Source organism: Erinaceus europaeus, chromosome 20 (genome assembly GCF_950295315.1).
Source record: "Erinaceus europaeus chromosome 20, mEriEur2.1, whole genome shotgun sequence".
NCBI lineage: Eukaryota > Metazoa > Chordata > Mammalia > Eulipotyphla > Erinaceidae > Erinaceus > Erinaceus europaeus.
Window position 1 is genome coordinate 40990300 of NC_080181.1, and position 20201 is coordinate 41010500.

The window sequence follows — 20201 nt, forward strand, 5'->3', positions numbered from 1 at the left end:
AAAGGAAACATACTGCATTGAATGCTCTGCAGAAAGTGTGGTGCAGCTGTGTGATTAGGTGGAAGTATCAACCTAAGGTCATAGAGCACAAATAAGATTTTCTGTGAAGGGTCAGTGAGTGTTGATGTTAGGCTTTGCAGATGTACAGTCTTATTAAAATTGTAAGTGTTCTAGTGTAAGATCAGCTGTAGAAAATATGAAGATAAAGAGCTAATAGGACTTCTTGAATTATGTAATTTGGTGTTCATATCATTTTTATACCTTTCTAGCTTTTAAAATTGTAAAAATACTTTTTTTGTTTGTTCATTTTTATTTTGAAGCCTGTTTAAAAACAAAAGAGGTGATAGGCTAGATTTAACTCATGAACTATATAATTTGACAGTTCTTGCTATATTAGAGCTGACCTTGTAGACATTTCTTGCCAAGAGTCGTCTGTCTATAGATTTCCAGTTTATAGACCTTTCATATGCTTTAAATTAGGTGGGACTAGAGATAGCATGCAGATAATTCAAGGAGTGAGGAAAGAAGAAAAATGCATAATATGAACGATCATCCTGATAGACTGGAATTTCCAGTACCACCTCCTTTCAGTCCTGTCTTAGCAGTGTAGCAGTGCTCTAAGTCTTAGAGCAGGAAGCAGGTTAAAAAAAGAGGCCTGATCAGTCCTTCCCAGCATTACATCTCATATAAACCAAAAGGTTTGGAGTCAGACATGGGTCCATATCTAATGCTAAAGGTGTGACTTGTTATATTGCTCTGAGCATCAGTAGAGTAAGGATTACTCTATTGTACAGACTGTGAAGGTAGTAGTAATAATAGTGGATAACACTTACGTGAAGCTTTTTGCAATGTGCCAAGCAGTGTTCTAAACACTTAATCTTAACTCGTTTTCTCCCTCACAGATATGATATTTCTCATGTATAGCATCATTTTAAAGATGAAGAAGTTGAGACACAGAAAGCTTAAGTAACTTACTCAAGGTCACATGGTTAGTAAGTGGCAGAGCCAGGATGTGAATTATGTATAGTATTGTGGGGTTTTTTTGTTTGTTTTATTTTTTAACTACTGGGTTATCACTGGAGCTCAATGCATAAATAATGACTCCACCACTCTTTAAAGACATTTCTTATTTTCAGTTTTCTTTTGATGGAAGGTAAGGTGAGGCAGAGAGAGATAGGGAGAGAGAAGAGAAACTCCAGTAAGTGGAGACAGGGGGCTTGAACCCCAGTCCTCCAGTTTGTGGTGGTGGGGGGGTTCCCTACTTGAAAAATTTTAGTGCTACTAATGTGATTTATTATTTCGAAACAATTCACCTTTTGTAAACTTGAATCCAGAAGACCCCTGTGTTTCTGAATTGCACTTTTTTTGTGTGGTCTTGATTAGGTGATTTGACTCTCAATTCTATCTTCTCCTTTAATTGTGGACTGAAGATAATAATAGGGTTCAAATGAGATGACCTGTCAAGAGTACTTAACCATATGTCTGAATACTATTAGGCAATTAGCAGTTGGCTGGTTGCTTACTTATCTCCCTGTTCTAAAGAATCACCAAAATTTAGAGCTGAAAGGAATTCAGGAGATGAGAAATTAAAGCCCAGAAAATACTTGCTCAGAGTTGTGTAGAGACAGAGCTGTCACTTAATTAAACTCTGTTTGTTTTTTTTTTGTTTGTTTGTTTGTTTGTTTTTGGGGGGGGTTGTCCTATTTTGCACTGTGTATGTAACTGACTTTTTTTTTTGAGGCCAAATCTTATTTTGAAATAAAAATGATTTTGGCCTACACATACTATTAATACTTTATAAGTGACATTTGTCAGTTAATGATGTATGAGGAAAACTGTTACTTGCACAAGTTTGGTCTTTGTAATCTTATCTCAATGTGTGAAGCATTGTCAGTGTAATTTATTTCCTGCTCTTGGACTAGCCAGTTATTTGTCCTTTTCTAGGTCAGATTTCACAGAAAGCAATACACTTTAGCAAAACTCTCCTTATTTTCTACAAGTGGGTTCTCTCATTCATGTTTATTTTCTTATTCATATATTTTAAATACTTACTTGTTTCATATGAGATAGTGTCTCTTAAGAGAGAAGCCCCAGGGAATCACAAGGTAGTGCTGCAGGTTAAGCCCATGCAGTGTAAGGATTCTGGTTCAAGCCTCTGGCTCCCCCACCTGCAGGGGAGTCACTTCACAGGCTGTGAAGCAGGTCTGCAAGCGTCTTGTCTTTCTCTCCCCCTGTCTTCCCCTCTCCATTTCTCTCTGTCCTAACAACGACGATATCATTAACTACAACAACAATAAAAACCAGCAAGGGCAACAAAAAGGAAAATAAGTTAATATATTAAAAAAAATTTTTTTTAATTTAAAAAAGGAGAGAGGGAGGGAGAGAGAGAGAGAAGCCCCAGCACCACTCAGATACAAGTGATGTCAGGGTGGGAATCTCAGACATGCAAATCCTATTCTCTACCAGATAAGCTATTTCTTAGCCACATCTCTCATTCTTTGAATACTTTGCCTCCAGAATCGTCCTGTCTATGTATATTCTCACTAGAAAAACTGTAGTACTTTGAGAGAAATAGAGTTGATCTATAGTGTTGTGATGATGATAACTGGGATCTTAGCACTGCAGGCCCACTTTTTCCAAAAGAAAAAAAAAGTGGAAGAGGAGGAAAGATACCACAGAACCGAAGCTCCTCCCAGTGTGCTGGGGGCCAGTCTCAGACATGGGTTGTATACATGGCAAAGCAGACACACTCCCAGCTGTCCTGACCCCAACCCCATTTTTAATTTTATTTATTTTTAAGAGCAGGGGAGGATCAGAATACCACTCAGTTCTGGTATAAGAGTGGTGCTAGGCATTGAACCTATCACCTCTGCGGCTTCAAGCATGAAAGTCTGGTGTGCTGATAGGCTAAGCTTATCTCCACTACTCAATTTCCCATTATTTACTCAAGAATAAACAGCATAGGATAAGGTCTTTATGTAGTCTAATTTTTCTTTCTCTTTTTTTGAATTGTTTTGCATTTCAAGTTAACTTTTCCTTCAAAATTATATATTGGCAAATGCACCTATTTAAAAAAAGACATCTCAATAATTGCATTCATATATTCTTTTACATTCATTTTCTCTTTCTTTATATTGCCACATTAATATTTTGCATAATGATATATCCCGAATAATCTTAGTTTCAAAATAGAAGTTATTTATAGCTAAATATAATGAAAGCTTGTCTTTTAAATCTTGTTCGTGTCATTACGTATGTTGTTTTCATTGTATTTTTTTCACTATTTGCATGAAATAAGTGCTACATTTGCATGAAACCTTTGAAAAATAGAAGTAGCACCAGAATGAACTGAATACATTTAAATTTACTCATCACTTACTTCGATAGCTTTACAACACTTAGGAGTGTGACCGGTACTACTTGCTTATTATTTTCTTATAATCATTCATTTTCCTGTGATTAATAAGATGTTTCTCATTATTAACAAAATGTAAACTCTAATACTTTGACCCTGCCCATTAGCAAAATAAAATTAATTTTGAGAATTAAATTAGTTAAGTCTTACTATGGTTTTTGAAGGGTTCCAGTTTTCATTAGTACATATGCTGATTTGAGACCACAAATCCAAGGTAAATGATGCAATTGAATTTCTTATTGATAGATTATTTCTAATAATACATTATGTTTAGGAAATTAAATAGCCAAAACTTTACCTTATAAGACTTAAAATATTCCATGTTCTTACTACATGGTAATGACGTCTAATCAGACTTTTCAGGTCATGTGAGCTACTTTCTTTGAGTATAATGCAATCTTGGAACATATATGAATCCGTTTAAATTTTTTCATGTTAGATACTTAAAAATCCTTCTTTTTTAGGTAGTGGAAAGGATAGTGATTATATGAATCATTATTTACAAACTGTTGACAAAATATAAAAGAAAGCTATATTGACACGTTTAACAGACTCTTATTTTCTCAGTGTTACTTTAAATTTTGGATTTCCAGTAGTTGTACAAACAACTTGGGCACATTCATTACTTTTTTTTTTTTTAACTGAGGGAGCCTTATCACATGCTATTAAACCAATGATTTTCATAAGCATTGTTAAGTTTTTCATACATAGTATTTCAGGAAATATCAAATATTCTATTAGTTGAAAATTTTACTAAATAGTGGATCTCTATATCCTACAGTTTACCCCATTTTTTTTTTGTCACTTGGGTTATTGTTACTGTTGGGGCTTAGTGCCTGTGTACCTTTACCATTCCCAGTCACCTTTGTGGGCAGGGGGTAGAAATAAAGAGGGAGAAAGAGCATGGGAGATACCTGTAACACTGCTCCATTGCTTATAAAGCTCCCCTGCCCCAAACAGGACAACACTCTGGGCTCTTAAACCCAAGTCCTAGCGTATGTTTAATGTTTAACACATGAACTCTACTGGATGTACCACTTCCTGGTCCCTAGATCTTTGATTTTAATGTAGAAGTTTATTATCACTGCTTGACTAACTCAGCTTGCCTCACTGCTGATCTGGGAGCCATACTAATCACTGTGCTTATTGTTTGAATGTTTGCTACAGGAAGCGAGCAGCTGCAAAGCATCTAATAGAACGCTACTACCATCAGTTAACCGAGGGCTGTGGAAATGAGGCCTGCACGAATGAGTTTTGTGCTTCCTGTCCAAGTTTCCGTCGTATGGATAACAATGCAGCAGCTATTAAAGCCCTCGAGCTTTATAAGATTAATGCAAAACTCTGTGATCCTCATCCCTCCAAGAAAGGAGCAAGCTCAGCTTACCTTGAAAACTCAAAAGGTGCCTCTAACAACTGCTCTGAGATAAAAATGAAGAAGGAAGGTGCTCGAGATGATTTTAAAGGTAAGCTGTTCTCTTTGTCATTGAGACTTAAAAAAAAAAATGTGGTTCCAGAGAATAAGCTCTTGGTCTCTTTCTACCCCCAAACTGCCTCCCACACCCAGTTTATTTCACCTCACATTTTCAGGAGAAAGTAAGACTAAGATGTTTCTACTTTTCTTTCCTTGTTGCTTTTCTGTGGTACCAAGAGTCAAAATCAGAGGCTCACCTGTTCAAGACAGCCACTGTATCACTGAACTACTTCCTTGGTCCCTAGTGGAGAATTTTAGAGGGGAAGTACATTAAAGAGAGAGACATGGAACTCTTTCACTGTTCCATTGTTTGACCAATACAGTTCTCATTAACAGAAGTTTATCGTTTGCTTTTTCTCTTATAGAATATGTGAATATTGAAAGTGACAAACTACTGTTATTTATTAAGGAAGGATATTGTTTAAAATAAAATATTGTACTTAAGAGTGTAGTTAATTTGCTTTAAATGTGGTGAATTGTTTCAAGGCCAAGACTTCTAAGAAACATTGGCTTAACTCGGGTTACTAAAATTTTTATTTCACATTTAGATGACGCTTTTACTCACATGTAGTGAAAAATATAAATTTCAAAGGAACATTTTAAAGTTTTAGAGGCTTGTGCAGCTTCTACTTTGGAAGTTTAAAAATCATTTTAACATTTTGTATGTATACTAAAAATCACTAAGATTCTTTTAAAAGTTCTACTCAAAATATACCTTGTTAAGTGTTTCCTTTATTGTGAAAACAAACTTTCATAAGTCTTCCAGTAGACTTCCAACTTTATCATTGACAGAACTATTACTACAGTCCCCCAAGTACAAATGAGTACTGGAATACTATTGTTTAGTTTCCAAACTTTTTCCTTGTAGTGACAAGTAATGGGGTATGTCCGACAGATGTGTTAGAGATAGAAGGAATACATGGTTTCAGAAGATCAGTGGAACAATAACAAAACCTCAAAAACAGTAATAGTTCTACTAATGCAAGGTTATAAGAGTTATATGGTAATGAACTAGCATGATATTTTGTTCAGGTTTACAAGGAAAGCAGCATGCTAATATATACTGTGATTATAAAGAGAGTTTGAGCTGATATGAGCTCATTAAAACTAGTGTACTGCTGAGGAAATATAAAAGTTTGGGTGAAATTGTGGCTGGTAATGAGGCAAATACAGCCTAACACTTAGTTGAATCTAAACATTAGTCATTTTTTAAAAGGTATGTAAATCATGCATGCTTTAAGTGCAAAGTCGCTAGCTAGTACACTTAGCATTAGAATTTGTGAAAATCAGCATCCACTTACTGAATTCTGTTCTCCCCCTCCCTCTCTAATTTTCTAGATGTCACTTACCTAACGGAAGAAAAAGTATATGAAATTCTTGAATTATGTAGAGAGAGAGAGGATTTTTCCCCCTTAATTCGTGTTATTGGAAGAATTTTTTCCAGTGCTGAAGCATTAGTACAGAGTTTTCGGAAGGTCAAACAACACACCAAGGAAGAACTGAAATCTCTTCAAGGAAAGGATGAAGACAAAGATGAAGATGAAAAAGAAAACGCTGCATGTTCCGCTGCTGCTGCTGCTGCCGCCGCTGTTGCTACCACCGCTACCGCCGCTGCCGCCGCCGCCGCTATGGAGGAGGATTCCGAAGCCTCTTCCTCCAGGATAAATGATAGTCCACAGGGAGATAACAACATACAAAAGCTAGGCCCTGATGATGTTTCTGTGGATATTGATGCCATCAGGAGGGTGTACACCAGATTGCTTTCTAATGAAAAAATAGAAACTGCCTTTCTCAATGCACTCGTGTATTTGTCACCTAACGTAGAATGTGACTTGACATACCACAACGTATACTCCCGAGACCCTAATTATCTGAATTTATTCATTATTGTAATGGAGAATAGAAATCTCCATAGTCCTGAATATCTGGAAATGGCTTTGCCATTATTTTGCAAAGCAATGAGTAAGCTACCCCTTGCAGCCCAAGGGAAACTGGTTAGACTGTGGTCTAAATACAGTGCAGACCAGATTCGGAGAATGATGGAAACTTTTCAGCAACTTATCACTTACAAAGTCATAAGCAATGAATTTAACAGTCGAAATCTAGTGAATGATGATGATGCAATTGTTGCTGCTTCAAAGTGCTTGAAAATGGTTTACTATGCAAATGTAGTGGGAGGAGAAGTGGACACAAATCACAACGAAGAAGATGATGAAGAGCCAATTCCCGAATCCAGTGAACTAACACTTCAGGAGCTATTGGGAGAAGAAAGAAGAAACAAGAAAGGTCCTCGAGTAGACCCATTGGAAACTGAACTTGGTGTTAAGACTCTGGATTGTCGAAAGCCACTTATCCCTTTTGAAGAGTTTATCAACGAACCACTGAATGATGTTCTAGAGATGGATAAAGATTATACATTTTTCAAAGTAGAAACAGAGAACAAATTCTCTTTTATGACATGTCCCTTCATATTGAATGCTGTCACAAAGAATTTGGGATTATACTATGACAATAGAATTCGAATGTACAGTGAACGAAGAATCACCGTTCTCTACAGCTTGGTTCAAGGACAGCAGTTGAATCCATACTTGAGACTCAAAGTCAGACGTGACCATATCATAGATGATGCACTTGTTCGGGTAAGTTGGGCTATTATTTAAAAAGTAGTACTTGATCCAGTATCTAGTGATGGAGACTGTGGTATAGTTCAGTACCATAAAACAAAAGTTTATCTTAGATTCTGAAAAAGATTAAGGTATTCTATACCATGGAACACATGAGCTTTTAAAATTATAGGTGTAGGCATTCTACTTTTCTCACTCCTAAGTTAATAAATGTGTTCTGCAAAACACTGGTTGTCTTGTATAATGACTGCTGCTCTCTTTGAAGATAATCTATCTTTAAAATATTGACAGCTTTTCTCCATTTAGAGAGAGCAGTAGATACTGGCGGAGGTCCAAAGCACAGGAACAATTGGGGAGATGGAGAAACTCATTAAGTCTGAACATCAAATTCTAATAGGAGCAGTGGTATAGTAAAGCCACACCATAAAATAACAAGCAGTGACCCACAATTCCATCATAGAAAATTTAGAGTTGTATTCCTGTCTGGTACTGTCAAATAGTGACAATTTCTTCACTCTGAAATATGCATAGGAACTACCTTGGATCTTGGAGTTGGTTAGCACATCTAAGAAAATAGATCCTGCCGGGGCCAGGTGGTGGTGCACCTGGTTGAGTGCACATGTTACAGTGTGCAAGGACCCAGGTTCGAGCCCCTGGCCCCCACCTGCAGGGGGAAAGGTTCACAAGTGGTGAAACAGTGCTACAGGTGTCTCTCTGTCTCTCTCCCTCTCTATCACCCCCTTCCTTCTCAATTTCTGACTGTCTCTATCCAGCAAATAAAGATTTTTAAAAAAAAAATTAAATAAAAAAGAACTTATAATTTAAAAAAAGAAGAAAATAGATCCTATTCCAGTAATCTTGTGAATAATGATCCATGTAGCATTAACCCAGATCAAGAAGATTGAAATGAAAGAATTACGGAAGCCTGTATATTCCCCCTTTAACTTCTTGTTTTTCCAGATATTTTGCCCTTTGATTATTCCTTCTCTCCACAGAAAATAAGAACTTTAGTGCCCTCTGTTAATGATTTGGTACCTGATCAGAGGACAGAGATCAATTACCAGAACTCACACTTGTCATAATGTCCTTTATTGCAGAATTAACGGTCTTTAATGTCAATTAAAACTAAGATATAGTCAACTTTTTATATTAATAAGGGTAACACTAGGAATAATTTATATTTCAAAATAGATTTTAGTTTTAGAATGAATTTTTATCTAAAGCTGAGGATTCTTAAAGCTAAAACAGAGGAAAAGTTGTTTGGTATCTCAGACATTTGAAAGAGAGATTTTGTGCCTCATTTGTTCCTGGCTTTTAAAATATCACTTAGATTTGACCGATGGCCATAAAGTTCACAGCACCAGTCACCAAAACCACTTGATGCCACAGCTAGTGCTCTAATCTCAGTCTTATTCATTGTCTCATTATCATTATCAATAGATACTTATTTTAGAAGTATTCACATGTTTATTGTGTTGAAACCCATTCTTATTCTTAACTCTTAAAATTAATAAAATTGGTTCATCTGAGTTTAAAAATTATCTATTTTCCTTACCTACTCAAAAATCTACCGCATTTTATTTTCCTCCCATTTCCCATGTAAAGCAAGGTGAAGAATCAATAAAAGTTTAGGTATACATAGTCTTACACAACTTATTCAAGTCATCCTCTGGGAAAGGAAGCAACTGTTTTGGTTTAGACAACTTTTTTTTTGACAAGTTCTGTTTATGCCAAAACTAAAGATGATCTGACTTATTACAAATCAAGTTTCACAAAGTAATGTTTGTAATGTAATATTACTAATCCGCAGAAGTAGTTTACTTTAGAAATCGTGTGAGGGATTTAGCTAAACAGTAGATGAAGATGAATTATGTTCATTCAGAAACTTCCTAGTAGGGGCTCTCAGTGTTCATACAAAGAAGATTTTACTCTTGTTCCTCCATTTATTTTTTTAAAAATCAGCATTAAAATAAGTACTGGAAATGAACTTAATACCCCCCCAGTGTTTTAACAATATTATTAACATAATGATTATGTTATAGCAAAGAATATAAAGTTTACAGTAAAAAAAGTTTTAAGATCATCTTCTGACCGAATGTCTAATGAGTACTGATGGATGTTGAACAATTTTTTGAAGTGTCTTTATATCACAGTTACAAATAAAATAAACCTGTAATATACCACTTTCTTGTGGACTGCTCATTTTTAACTACAGAATAGGATTGGGAAGAGAAGAGGAAAGGAAACCTTTGGGGCAAACAATATTAATAATGAAATTTAAGTTTTAAGATTGTGGAGTATAAAGGAAGTTTGTAGATCAGGCTCGGAAAACAGTGGCTACACATAAGACAGTGTTTTCTCAAGGGTCTTAATATTTAATTGCTAATTGTAAAGCTGTCTAGCTCAGAGGGGAAAAGACCACCAATGAGTAATTATAGATTTTTTTCTACAAGAAAAAAAGTTTGTTGCATTAATGTACTGTATAATTTTAACCAGATCAGCTAATTACTTGCTAACTGAAGTCTTCAGAGGAATTGTCTTTAATAACCAGAGAATATTTTTTTCTAAGATACCACTGATTGTAGAGCATACCATTTTTTGTTACTAGTAGTATAAACAATGCTGCCATAGCTATATTTTGAAATATATACATTTTTGTGAAAGCAAAAGAAAGTGTTAGAATCAGTGAAAATTAGGTAAAATTTATATTGTCTTTCCATAAGTAGACATTTTCAGATCATTTAAGAAATAACCCTATACCTTTGTAGAATTCGATAGGAATGTCCAAAAAATATACGCTAGAATAGGTGTGATTTCAGCCACATAGGAAACCCTGCTATCAAGAGGTTTTCCCCATATCCTTTCTAACTTACTTACCCACTTCATTCCCCTGAACTTTTTTTTTTTTTTTTAAGAATTTATTTGTTTATGAGAAAGATAGGAGGAGAAAGAGAAAGAACCAGATATCACTCTGGTACATGTGCTGCCGGTGATCAAACTTGGGACCTCATGCCTGAGAATCCAACGCTTCATCCACTGCGCCACCTCCTGGACCACATCCCCTGAACTCTTAACAGCACTGTTTATCTAACCTAGCTGTCACTTTTATTTGGAAAACACTTTGCACAACATTATCATCAATTGACCTACTGTGCTTTGAGAAGATCACTCCCTGCTTCTCTGGACATGGTTAATTATATCTTGTACACTCACTGTATTGTACTTAATATAGTGGCCAGTAATTTTTTACTTGTGATTTATCCTAATTGAAATGAGGATCTTCATGCCCAGTTGATGATGGGAATGAAGTAGATCAATACTGTGTAATAATTAAAATGAGAGAATGGAGATGATTTGCACAGATTCCCAGTACCAGCATGAGGTAAATAAATCTGCCATGCTATATAAAATAGCAAGAGGAGAAAGTAAGGGGAAAAACAAATTGAAGCATAAACCCTTCTATATTGGCAAACATGAGACTAACTGAAGAGAAAGGTTAGGAACTTTGTCATGTCCCTCTCCCCCCACCTCCCACCCACACACACATTGCCATGCCCCTGCCTCTCACCATGTTGAAGGCCACTTCCTGCCGTGGCATCTTTCCATCATCTGTCTCCACAGTTTCAATTTGAAAAAGACCAACAATAACAATGTCATGTGACATACCTAGCTACCTCACACCATGACACTTCCTTCAGTGGTGGGCAGAGTGTGCTAACACACTTTAGAGAGACATGGAAATGAACCTCCTGAGACAACTAGTCCCATGAAACAGTATTTCCTAAAAAAAAAAAAAAAAAAATCTGAGTAGATAAGTGATTGTGACTTGCAGAAAGTCAGTGTTGGAAATTCAAGTAGAACTCAGGGCATCTGGCCTCACAGGCAGATGTGATTTAATTTATACCAGACATCTAAATTCTATAAGAAATAAAACACTTTCCTTAATCAGTTTACAACGGAATTGAAAAATTAAATGTATCCGGACAATCCAAAAGAGCTAGGCCTAGTCAGTAGATTAAATGTGAATACTAGCAAGAAATTAGTCATAGAGTTTAAGTTAGTTGTAGTGGCTTAACATTCTTACAGTTCTTTGTATTCTTAAGTATGAGAAGTCTAATATAAATATCACTACTTCCTTAATTTTCAGTGAATTTTTCTCAACTCTGTATAGAATTTTACAAATACTGTTAAGATATTTTTTAAGTTGGGATTTTTTCTTCTTGAATGATAAACTTGGGAAATATTAATATTGAGATGCCATCCTACCTAGATATTCTGGGAATGCTTTGCTAACATGTCAATTTTTAGGAAAATGATCTCTAGGATTTCTTCATCATGACCAGTTAAAAGTTAAGAAATCAGGGAGTTGGGGGCTAGTGCAGTGGGTTAAGCACATGTGTGCAAAGCACAAGGACCAACGTAAGGATCCCAGTTCGAACCCCCAGCTCCCCACCTGCAGGGGATTTGCTTCACAAGCGGTGAAGCAAGTCTTCAGGTGTATCTTTCTCGCCTCTCTGTCTTCCCCTTCTCTCTCCATTTCTCTGTCCTATCCAAGAACGACAACATCAGTAACAACAACAATAACTACAACAATAAAACAGCAAGGGCCAAGAAAAGGAAATAAATAAATTAAAAGTTTTTAAAAAGTTCAGAAATCGAAAAAATCATATATGGCAGCAAATTGGTGAAATCAGGTCTTAGTAAGTCTCATAAGGAAGAAGTAGATGTCATTACATCTAGTCTTATTTGTCCATAGCAATCTGTCTTTTGCCAGTTTTCTTAAGTACATAAAATAAATACTTTAAGAAAACCTATATATAGAAACCCTATATGTATACTCAATTAATTCAAGAATACATGCAAATTCTTTTCAGAATTTCACTGACATTCCTCCAACTTCCATATATCCTACTGTATGCAAGACAGCTTCTGATTTAAAAAATTCATTTTTGGGGGAGTTGGGCTGTAGCGCAGCAGGTTAAGCGCAAGGTGGCGCAAAGCACAAGGACCAGCATGAGGATCCCGGTTTGAACCCCGGCTCCCCACCTGCAGGGGAGTAGCTTCACAGGCGGTGAAGCAGGTCTGCAGGTGTCTATCTTTCTCTCCTCCTCTCTGTCTTCCCCTCCTCTCTCCATTTCTCTCTGTCCTATCCAACAACGACAACAACAATAACTACAACAATAAAACAACAAGGGCAACAAAAGGGAATAAATAAATAAAATAAATATTTTTAAAAAATTCATTTTTACATGGTATGTATATATTACATAAGTGATATATCTTTAGAACTCTTAAATTACTTCTCTATTTGAATTTTGGGTTAAAATTGTTTTTTAATAAAAATCCATGTTGACCCATACTGACCTTTGTCCGAATGATGACTGCTAAATCTTATGTGTTTGCTAACACAGGAAAACAGTGCCATGTTTTAAAGGTCTGCTATTCATGTGTACATGGAAGAACAGTGTATAGAAATACATGTAGATATGTGTCAGGATAATCTAAAATGGAGTTTCCACTTACACAGTTCATTTGCCACCTAATTTTGCATACTTATATTTGAGGAATACTATTTCTGAAAATACTTATTTTAAAATATAAAAGATGAAGAAAAGCATAAAATGAAAACCCCTCATTAAAAAAAAAAACACTGGTAGTCATTAAAAAGTGGTATAGCATAGCAGCTAAGATCTTGTTGGATTAGAGTCTCCTATTTACTCTTCATTACGTTGTTAAACCTCTTATTGCCATCAGGACTCTATCCATATTGCCAATTGCATTGGGTTATTGTGAAGATTAAATGAATTAGGGTGTGTGTGTGTGTGTGTGTGTGTGTGTGTGTGTGTGTAAAGTATGTCCCAGTACATAAATGCTGTGTATTGCCCTTAGTGGAATAGTTTTATTCTTTAATGCCTGTGTCTGTAGGTTTTCAGGCAAACTGGAGTAAAATTTAGGAAGAGTGGAATTAGTAACAGCAAGAACTAGTATTATAAAACTTTGTTGTGCACGGAAATTAATCTCATATATTATTACTGTATTATGCTCACATTACAGATGAAGATCAAATATAGGCAAGTTTATATGTCTACATTTATAATAGAACATACTACATTAAATTGGCACGGAAGGTGGGGAGAACAAAGTGGAGATTGATGGGAATGGACAGACCTTTTATAAAGAATAAAGCTATAACTTGGCCTTAGTTGTCAGTTGACTTCAGTGAAAGTAAGACTTACAAACAAGGACACCTGAAATCTGTGGAAACTGCAATAAAGCCTTTCAGAGGTATCAGCCACAACTGATACTGGAGTCACCTCTCACTTTGGAATAGTAATTCCAAAATTCTATAGAAAACATATTCTAAACATCAGATAATTTTTGCCATGAAATACATTGCTGTAAACAGTGTTGTCTTTGTTTTGTAAAGGCATACAGAAATACTGAGTCGCATGTGTGAAACAGGTGGATACTGAGAAGAACTAAGAAAGGCTTTCTAGGGAGTCGGGTGGTAGTGCAGCGGGTTAAGTGCAGGTGGTGCAAAGTGCAAGGACCTGCCTAAGGATCCCGGTTCGAGCCCCAGCTCCCCACATGCAGGGGAGTCGCTTCCCAGGCATTGAAGCAGGTCTGCAAGTGTCTGTCTTTCTCTCCTCTCTCCATTTCTGTCTGTCCTATCCAACAACGACGACGACATCAATAACTACAACAATGAAAAAAGGGAATAAATATTTGAAAAAAAAAAAAAAGAAAAGCTTTCTTGGCAATATGCATAAACCACACTTAAACTGATATGATGATTAATTTAGTCTTCAGACTTTTTGTGGGTTGCATCAAGATTATCAGTAGGGTATCTACACAAGCCCACTCCCAGAGGTGGCTCACCTGTGTATGCTCGAAGGCCCTCACCCTTGCCAGCTCTGTACTGCTGCACATGAAGCTTCCATTCTGCATTGAGGGATGGGAGACCCCGCATCTTCATACTGAGTGGGTCACAACTTAACTCCCAGAATTGTTTTTGTGCTGTAACTATCCCCATGCTCTATTTTCAAATCTTGAAACTATACTGTGAAGTCAAATTGTAAACTTTTTTCTTTTTAACTTATAAACTATTGCCCACTTCAGAACTCTTTTGTCATCTATATTATTACTGAACCTTTACAGCTGTCAGTATGGAAAGTATTAACCATTCTATTCCTTTGCAAATGAAGAAATGAAGGCTCACTGACAAAAGCAAAGTGGTTATAATCTAGGTGAAATGGCAGTACAGAATATTTTTATTAAATCTACAGTAGGTCTCAAAAGTAAATCTTACATAGCATAACATCAAAATGACTTTGTAACTATTGGCAATCACTGTACAAGGATAGACATTCTTTAAAACGATAAATAAAAAATAATGAGACCAGAGTACAGCCTAACATATGTGGTCCTAGGAATTAAACGTGAAGTCTCACACAATTAACTGAGCTGTCTTGCCCACATGGAAAGAGCTGAACCTTCTAAATTCACAGAAGCATAAGTCCAAAAGTTGCACATAACCTAGATCATTTCAACCTCTTGTTCTTGGTTTATTGCACTCACTGAGAGTTTACTTCCCATATGTCTGTACAAATAATTGAAAGTTTAACAGACTATTGAATAGATTCCATTACTATGTGGCATGCATTCTGATTTTTGCGTCTGTTGTTGGTTGCAAACTCTGAAATGCATTGGACTGGCCACAATTGGCAGTTACAAGAAACCTTTCTTTAATTGAGGGAGGAGGGCGAATGATCCAACTCATGCATTTGAGATTTTTGTTTTCATTTTCTAGGGTATCCAAACTTGTGTTACTTACAGTAACTTTAGGACTCTGCTTATCTCAGTGATTGATGTCTGTGTTGCTGCTTAAAGCCATTTAAAAGATTGTAGTTGGAATAGTTGCAGTAATATTATCCTGAAATACTGTGTTTTGACTATTTTTTAAACAGCCAGAAGGCATTTAAAGTCAATTTAGAAAATAAGTAGGGAGTGGGGCTGTAGCACAGTGGGTTAAGTGCACGTGGTGCAAAGCGCAAGGACCGGCATTAGGATCCCGGTTCGAGCCCCCGGCTCCCCACCTGCAGGGGAATCACTTCACAGGCGGTGAAGCAGGTCTGCTCTCCTTCTCTCTGTCTTCCCCTCCTCTCTCCATTTCTCTCTGTCCTATCCAACAACGACGACATCAATAACTACAACAATTTTAAAAAAGGGAATAAATATTAAAAGAAAAGTTGATCGTCACTGTTACAGCACTTGTAATTACAAATCAGTTATAATCAATAGCTTAGTTTCATATTCATAAAATAAATTGCAGTGTAAATGTTTACTATTCAAGTCTATTCTTACCAGTATGAAATTAATCTTAAAGTACATTCACTACTCCATAGATAAAAACAGTATTTGGTAAAAAATTCATAGGCGAAATGTTAGAAACTAGGATTTGATAACTCAGGTTAAGTAAGCATATGTTTCATCTTCTTTCAAAAAACATAGATACAAGATGTTCTGCCCCATTAAAAAGTGATAGTTTATGCTATTTTAATGTGATTATAAGGGACCCTAAGTTCTCCTGTTTATCCTATGCACTTTTTGTAATTAAATTTCTTATTTGTTAGTAGATATCAAGACTTCATGAGTTCCTAATAAGTACAATAGTCACTTTATTTCTTTTGTTGTCTGCATTTCTGTATCCTATCTTTATAGCTCAGTGTTTTGAGTCACAGAAAACCCTAATTCTAATTTTCTACTATTTATGTTGATGACAAATCAGTAATTAGAAGAAAAAACTAACAATTCTAAGCCTCTTTCTTTCCTATTTTTCCATAATCTGAAATTATGTCTTTGCCTCTGCTTTTTACCAGTTTGACTCCTGATTCCACCAAATTTCTACCTGATTTCAACAAAGCGTCAGTATCTACCACTTGGATTTTGCTTCCATCCTGATAATTGCAGTCATTTTCTTCTCAATTTATCTTTTCACTTATTAGCTAGAGATGATCGCTATGGAAAACCCTGCAGACTTAAAGAAACAGTTGTATGTGGAATTTGAAGGAGAACAAGGAGTTGATGAGGGAGGTGTATCCAAAGAATTTTTCCAGCTGGTTGTGGAAGAAATCTTCAACCCAGATATTGGTAATAATTTTGGTGGTGGTATCTTTTGTATTTTGATTTAAGAATGTTTTTACTGAAGTTTGTAAATATTCTCAACTATGAAGAGTTACAGAGGAGGGCCTTCCTGTTGTTTACCAGGAATTACAGCTAGTGACTGAATTCTTAAGTCTTGGTGGCTGATTTATCTCAATTACTTAGTTGTGTTCTCAGATTACTTAGCCAAATATTTTAATATAGGAATAAAATGAGTTTTCTCTTAGGTAAGTGAAATTTCAAAGACACTTTAGAATAGTGACTATAACAATTGAAGTGTTTTCTTTACTCTTTTTTTCTAAGCTTTCACCAAATTCATGACAATTTTGAAGCAAGACCTTCACAGAACTGTGGTGTGAATAATGAGAACTCAGAGTATATCATGCTTACAGCTTGGAAAAACTGGTTGATATAAAATTAGTTAGGTTTGCTTGCTAAAATAGTTCTTGGGTCTTAGTTAAGAATTATAATCTTTTCCCAAATACTTGAACTTTCTGGAACCCTCTTTTCCCTCCTGATCTGCTATTTGCCACTGCATAGAGTCTTTATACACTTGGGAAGGGCTGACTTGCTGGCATAAAAGAGCATTTCGAAATGTTGTCACAGACTTTTAAAAATGTCCATGTTCAGGGCAGGTGAGGTAACACACTTGGCAGTGTGCTGCTTTGTCACGTGCATGACTCAGGTTCAAGCCCAGCCTCCGCAGCAGTGAAGTTGACTTTGGTGCTGTGTACTTGCTGAGTTCTGATTTTCTTAGAAAAAGCTCATGAAAACACTGCAGTTTTGCAAGGATTACTTTTAACAATCTATATGAATTAAAGGGATTTTTGTACATTAAACATTTTTAAAGTCTTTTTTTTCTTCCTGTTAATTTTACAGTAATTGTTATCACTGGGGGCTTACTGCTCCAAGGCTTTGTTGTTGTTTCCTGATAGGTAGAGAGGAAGTAAAAGCATAGCACCAATCCTCTCTGCTGTCCTAGCAAAGCTCAAAATTTGTGCAGACTTGTTTTTAATAAGCATTCAGAGGGTAAAGTAGAAAACTAACATTTCAGTTGTGTTAATAGATTACAGAATTTGAATTTACTGAACTGTTTTAATATATATAATTTATCTCTAATTTTTAAAAACTATTTTATTTGACAGGACAGAAAAATTTAGAAGAGGGAAGGAAGTAGGGAGGGGGAGGACCTGCTTCACCGCTTGTGAAGTCTTTTCCTGCACATGGGGGCCAGCGGCTTGAACCCTGATTCTTGTGCATGGGAACAGGTGCACTCAACTAGGTGTGCCACCATCGGCCCCATGAATGATTTTCTTAATAATATACTATGAAGTCTTCTTTTTCACTTGGGTTCCTTAACTTCGTAATTATATCCTGCCATTTACACAGTTTTGACAATCCCATATATTTGAGCTTTTCTTTCTCAGATGCTAACAGAAAATTTTTACATACCTTATATAAATTATTTATTTATTTTACTTATTTTTTTTACCAGAGCACTACTTGGCTCTGGCTGATGGTAGTGTGGGGGGTTGAACCTGGGACTTTGGAGCCTCAGGCATGAGTCTCTCTGCATAACCATTATACCCTTATATAAATTTACATTTGTCATTTATATTGCGTTTGTCGGTACTTAGTAAAATATCAAAGTAATATATATTTTTTTAATTGTTTTTTATAGGTATGTTCACATATGATGAAACTACAAAACTGTTTTGGTTTAATCCATCTTCTTTTGAAACTGAGGGTCAGTTTACTCTGATTGGCATAGTACTGGGTCTGGCTATTTACAATAACTGTATACTGGATGTACATTTCCCCATGGTTGTCTACAGGAAGCTAATGGGGAAGAAAGGAACCTTTCGTGACTTGGGAGACTCTCATCCTGTAAGTCTTTTGTGGTTTTGTATTTGATCTTTTGATTGTTACTTAGGAATAAAGATATAATTAATTTATATACGTTAAAGTGTTCTTTTGGAATTTTTGTTAATATTTTTATATCTAATCTAAAGATAAAAGTTGTTTTAATCAAAGTAATATGAGCACTTAAAGGATATATGTATTGCTGATACTGTGTTTTTATGTGTGATTTTTAAATAATTATTATTAATAATAAAATTTTGAGATTGCCAGTCAAAATTAAAACTGCCTAGGTAAAAAACTTTCGCTGTAGTTTTTTTTTTTTTTCTTTTTTCCTTTCCTCTAGCAACTCCCTATGAGATAAATCTATGAGATTCTCCTTAAAAAGCAGTGGGAAAGCCTTTGCTAAGTTGATGATATGATTTCTTAGAGAGTGGGATATCATCGAAGACTGATCAACTGCTTAGTTTCTGTATTGTAAATTTGAAGAAGAGGAGGGACATTATGCTTTGATTCTTGTTAAGACTTTCCTCTTACAAAAAGAGCAATACAAGCTATTTGTGTTCTTTGTAATTCTGTAGTAAATTCAGTTTTCCATTTCTGGTTGTTAGGTTCTCTTTCAGAGTTTAAAAGATTTATTGGAATATGAAGGGAGTGTGGAAGATGATATGATGATAACTTTCCAGATATCACAAACTGATCTTTTTGGTAATCCAATGATGTACGATCTAAAGGAAAATGGTGATAAAATTCCAATTACAAATGAAAATAGGAAGGTAATGACTGTTTTTAATGTTACTGTCTTTGTCTCTTTACTATCTTTACAGAAATTTAAATCATATATACTTGTAGTTTAAAAGGAAATATCTAATAGCACATTCAAAGACTCCAGAAAGCAAGTAACCAAGTTAATATAAATTAAATAGCCAGCTTTCTAAATCTTGAGGTGTGGTGGGCAGGGATGGTGTCACAAGAACCTTGCTGGTAGGTGTGGTATAACTCATAAAAACAGAAAAATATCTTGACATACACACTGATGTGAAAGCAGTTTTCTGAATCGCTTTTAGGCAGACATAGGAGATAGTGAATGATAACTTGATCAGAATTGAAGTTAGTGTGGTAAGCACAGAGGCACATGGCCTTTTTCCAGCTTAGCATGGGCTGTTGTAGAGAACTTGTCAAAGGTTTTTTTCTTTTTTTTGCTTGCACATGTGGAATTTGAATAAAAAAAGAAAGCTACATCATTCTGTAGCTTGTGTTTTGTTGGATAGCAAGTTAAAATAAACTTTTTTGACTCATGTTTGGTGCAGGAGTTTGTCAATCTCTATTCTGACTACATTCTTAATAAATCAGTGGAAAAACAGTTCAAGGCATTTCGGAGAGGTTTTCATATGGTGACCAATGAATCTCCCTTAAAATATTTATTCAGACCAGAGGAAATTGAATTACTGATATGTGGAAGCCGGGTAAGCAGATGTCTGTAAAAATACCAAGTATTGGTTTCTATTTTGTAGTGATGTGGTGTAGGAGATGTTAAGGTACATTTGCTTGAATTTGCAGAATTTGGATTTCCAAGCACTTGAAGAAACCACAGAATATGATGGTGGCTATACCAGGGACACTGTCGTGATCAGGTGAGGTCCTTACTTCTTCAAATAAAGACCTAATC

The 20201-nt window shown here is 35.7% G+C and overlaps 1 protein-coding gene across 5 annotated transcripts in view; it reads left to right on the top strand.

Annotated features, from left to right (window-relative positions):
* The window catches only part of UBE3A (ubiquitin protein ligase E3A), a 74248-nt gene that overhangs the window by 45154 nt on the left and 8893 nt on the right, over positions 1–20201 (top strand). For all 5 annotated transcript variants that reach the window (XM_060179256.1, XM_060179257.1, XM_060179258.1 and 2 more), the window contains 7 exons: positions 4583–4878; positions 6225–7525; positions 16516–16660; positions 18354–18559; positions 19144–19308; positions 19843–19998; positions 20093–20166. In XM_060179256.1, the coding sequence (XP_060035239.1) occupies positions 4583–4878; positions 6225–7525; positions 16516–16660; positions 18354–18559; positions 19144–19308; positions 19843–19998; positions 20093–20166 (2343 nt within the window). The remainder of the gene's footprint in view (positions 1–4582; positions 4879–6224; positions 7526–16515; positions 16661–18353; positions 18560–19143; positions 19309–19842; positions 19999–20092; positions 20167–20201) is intronic.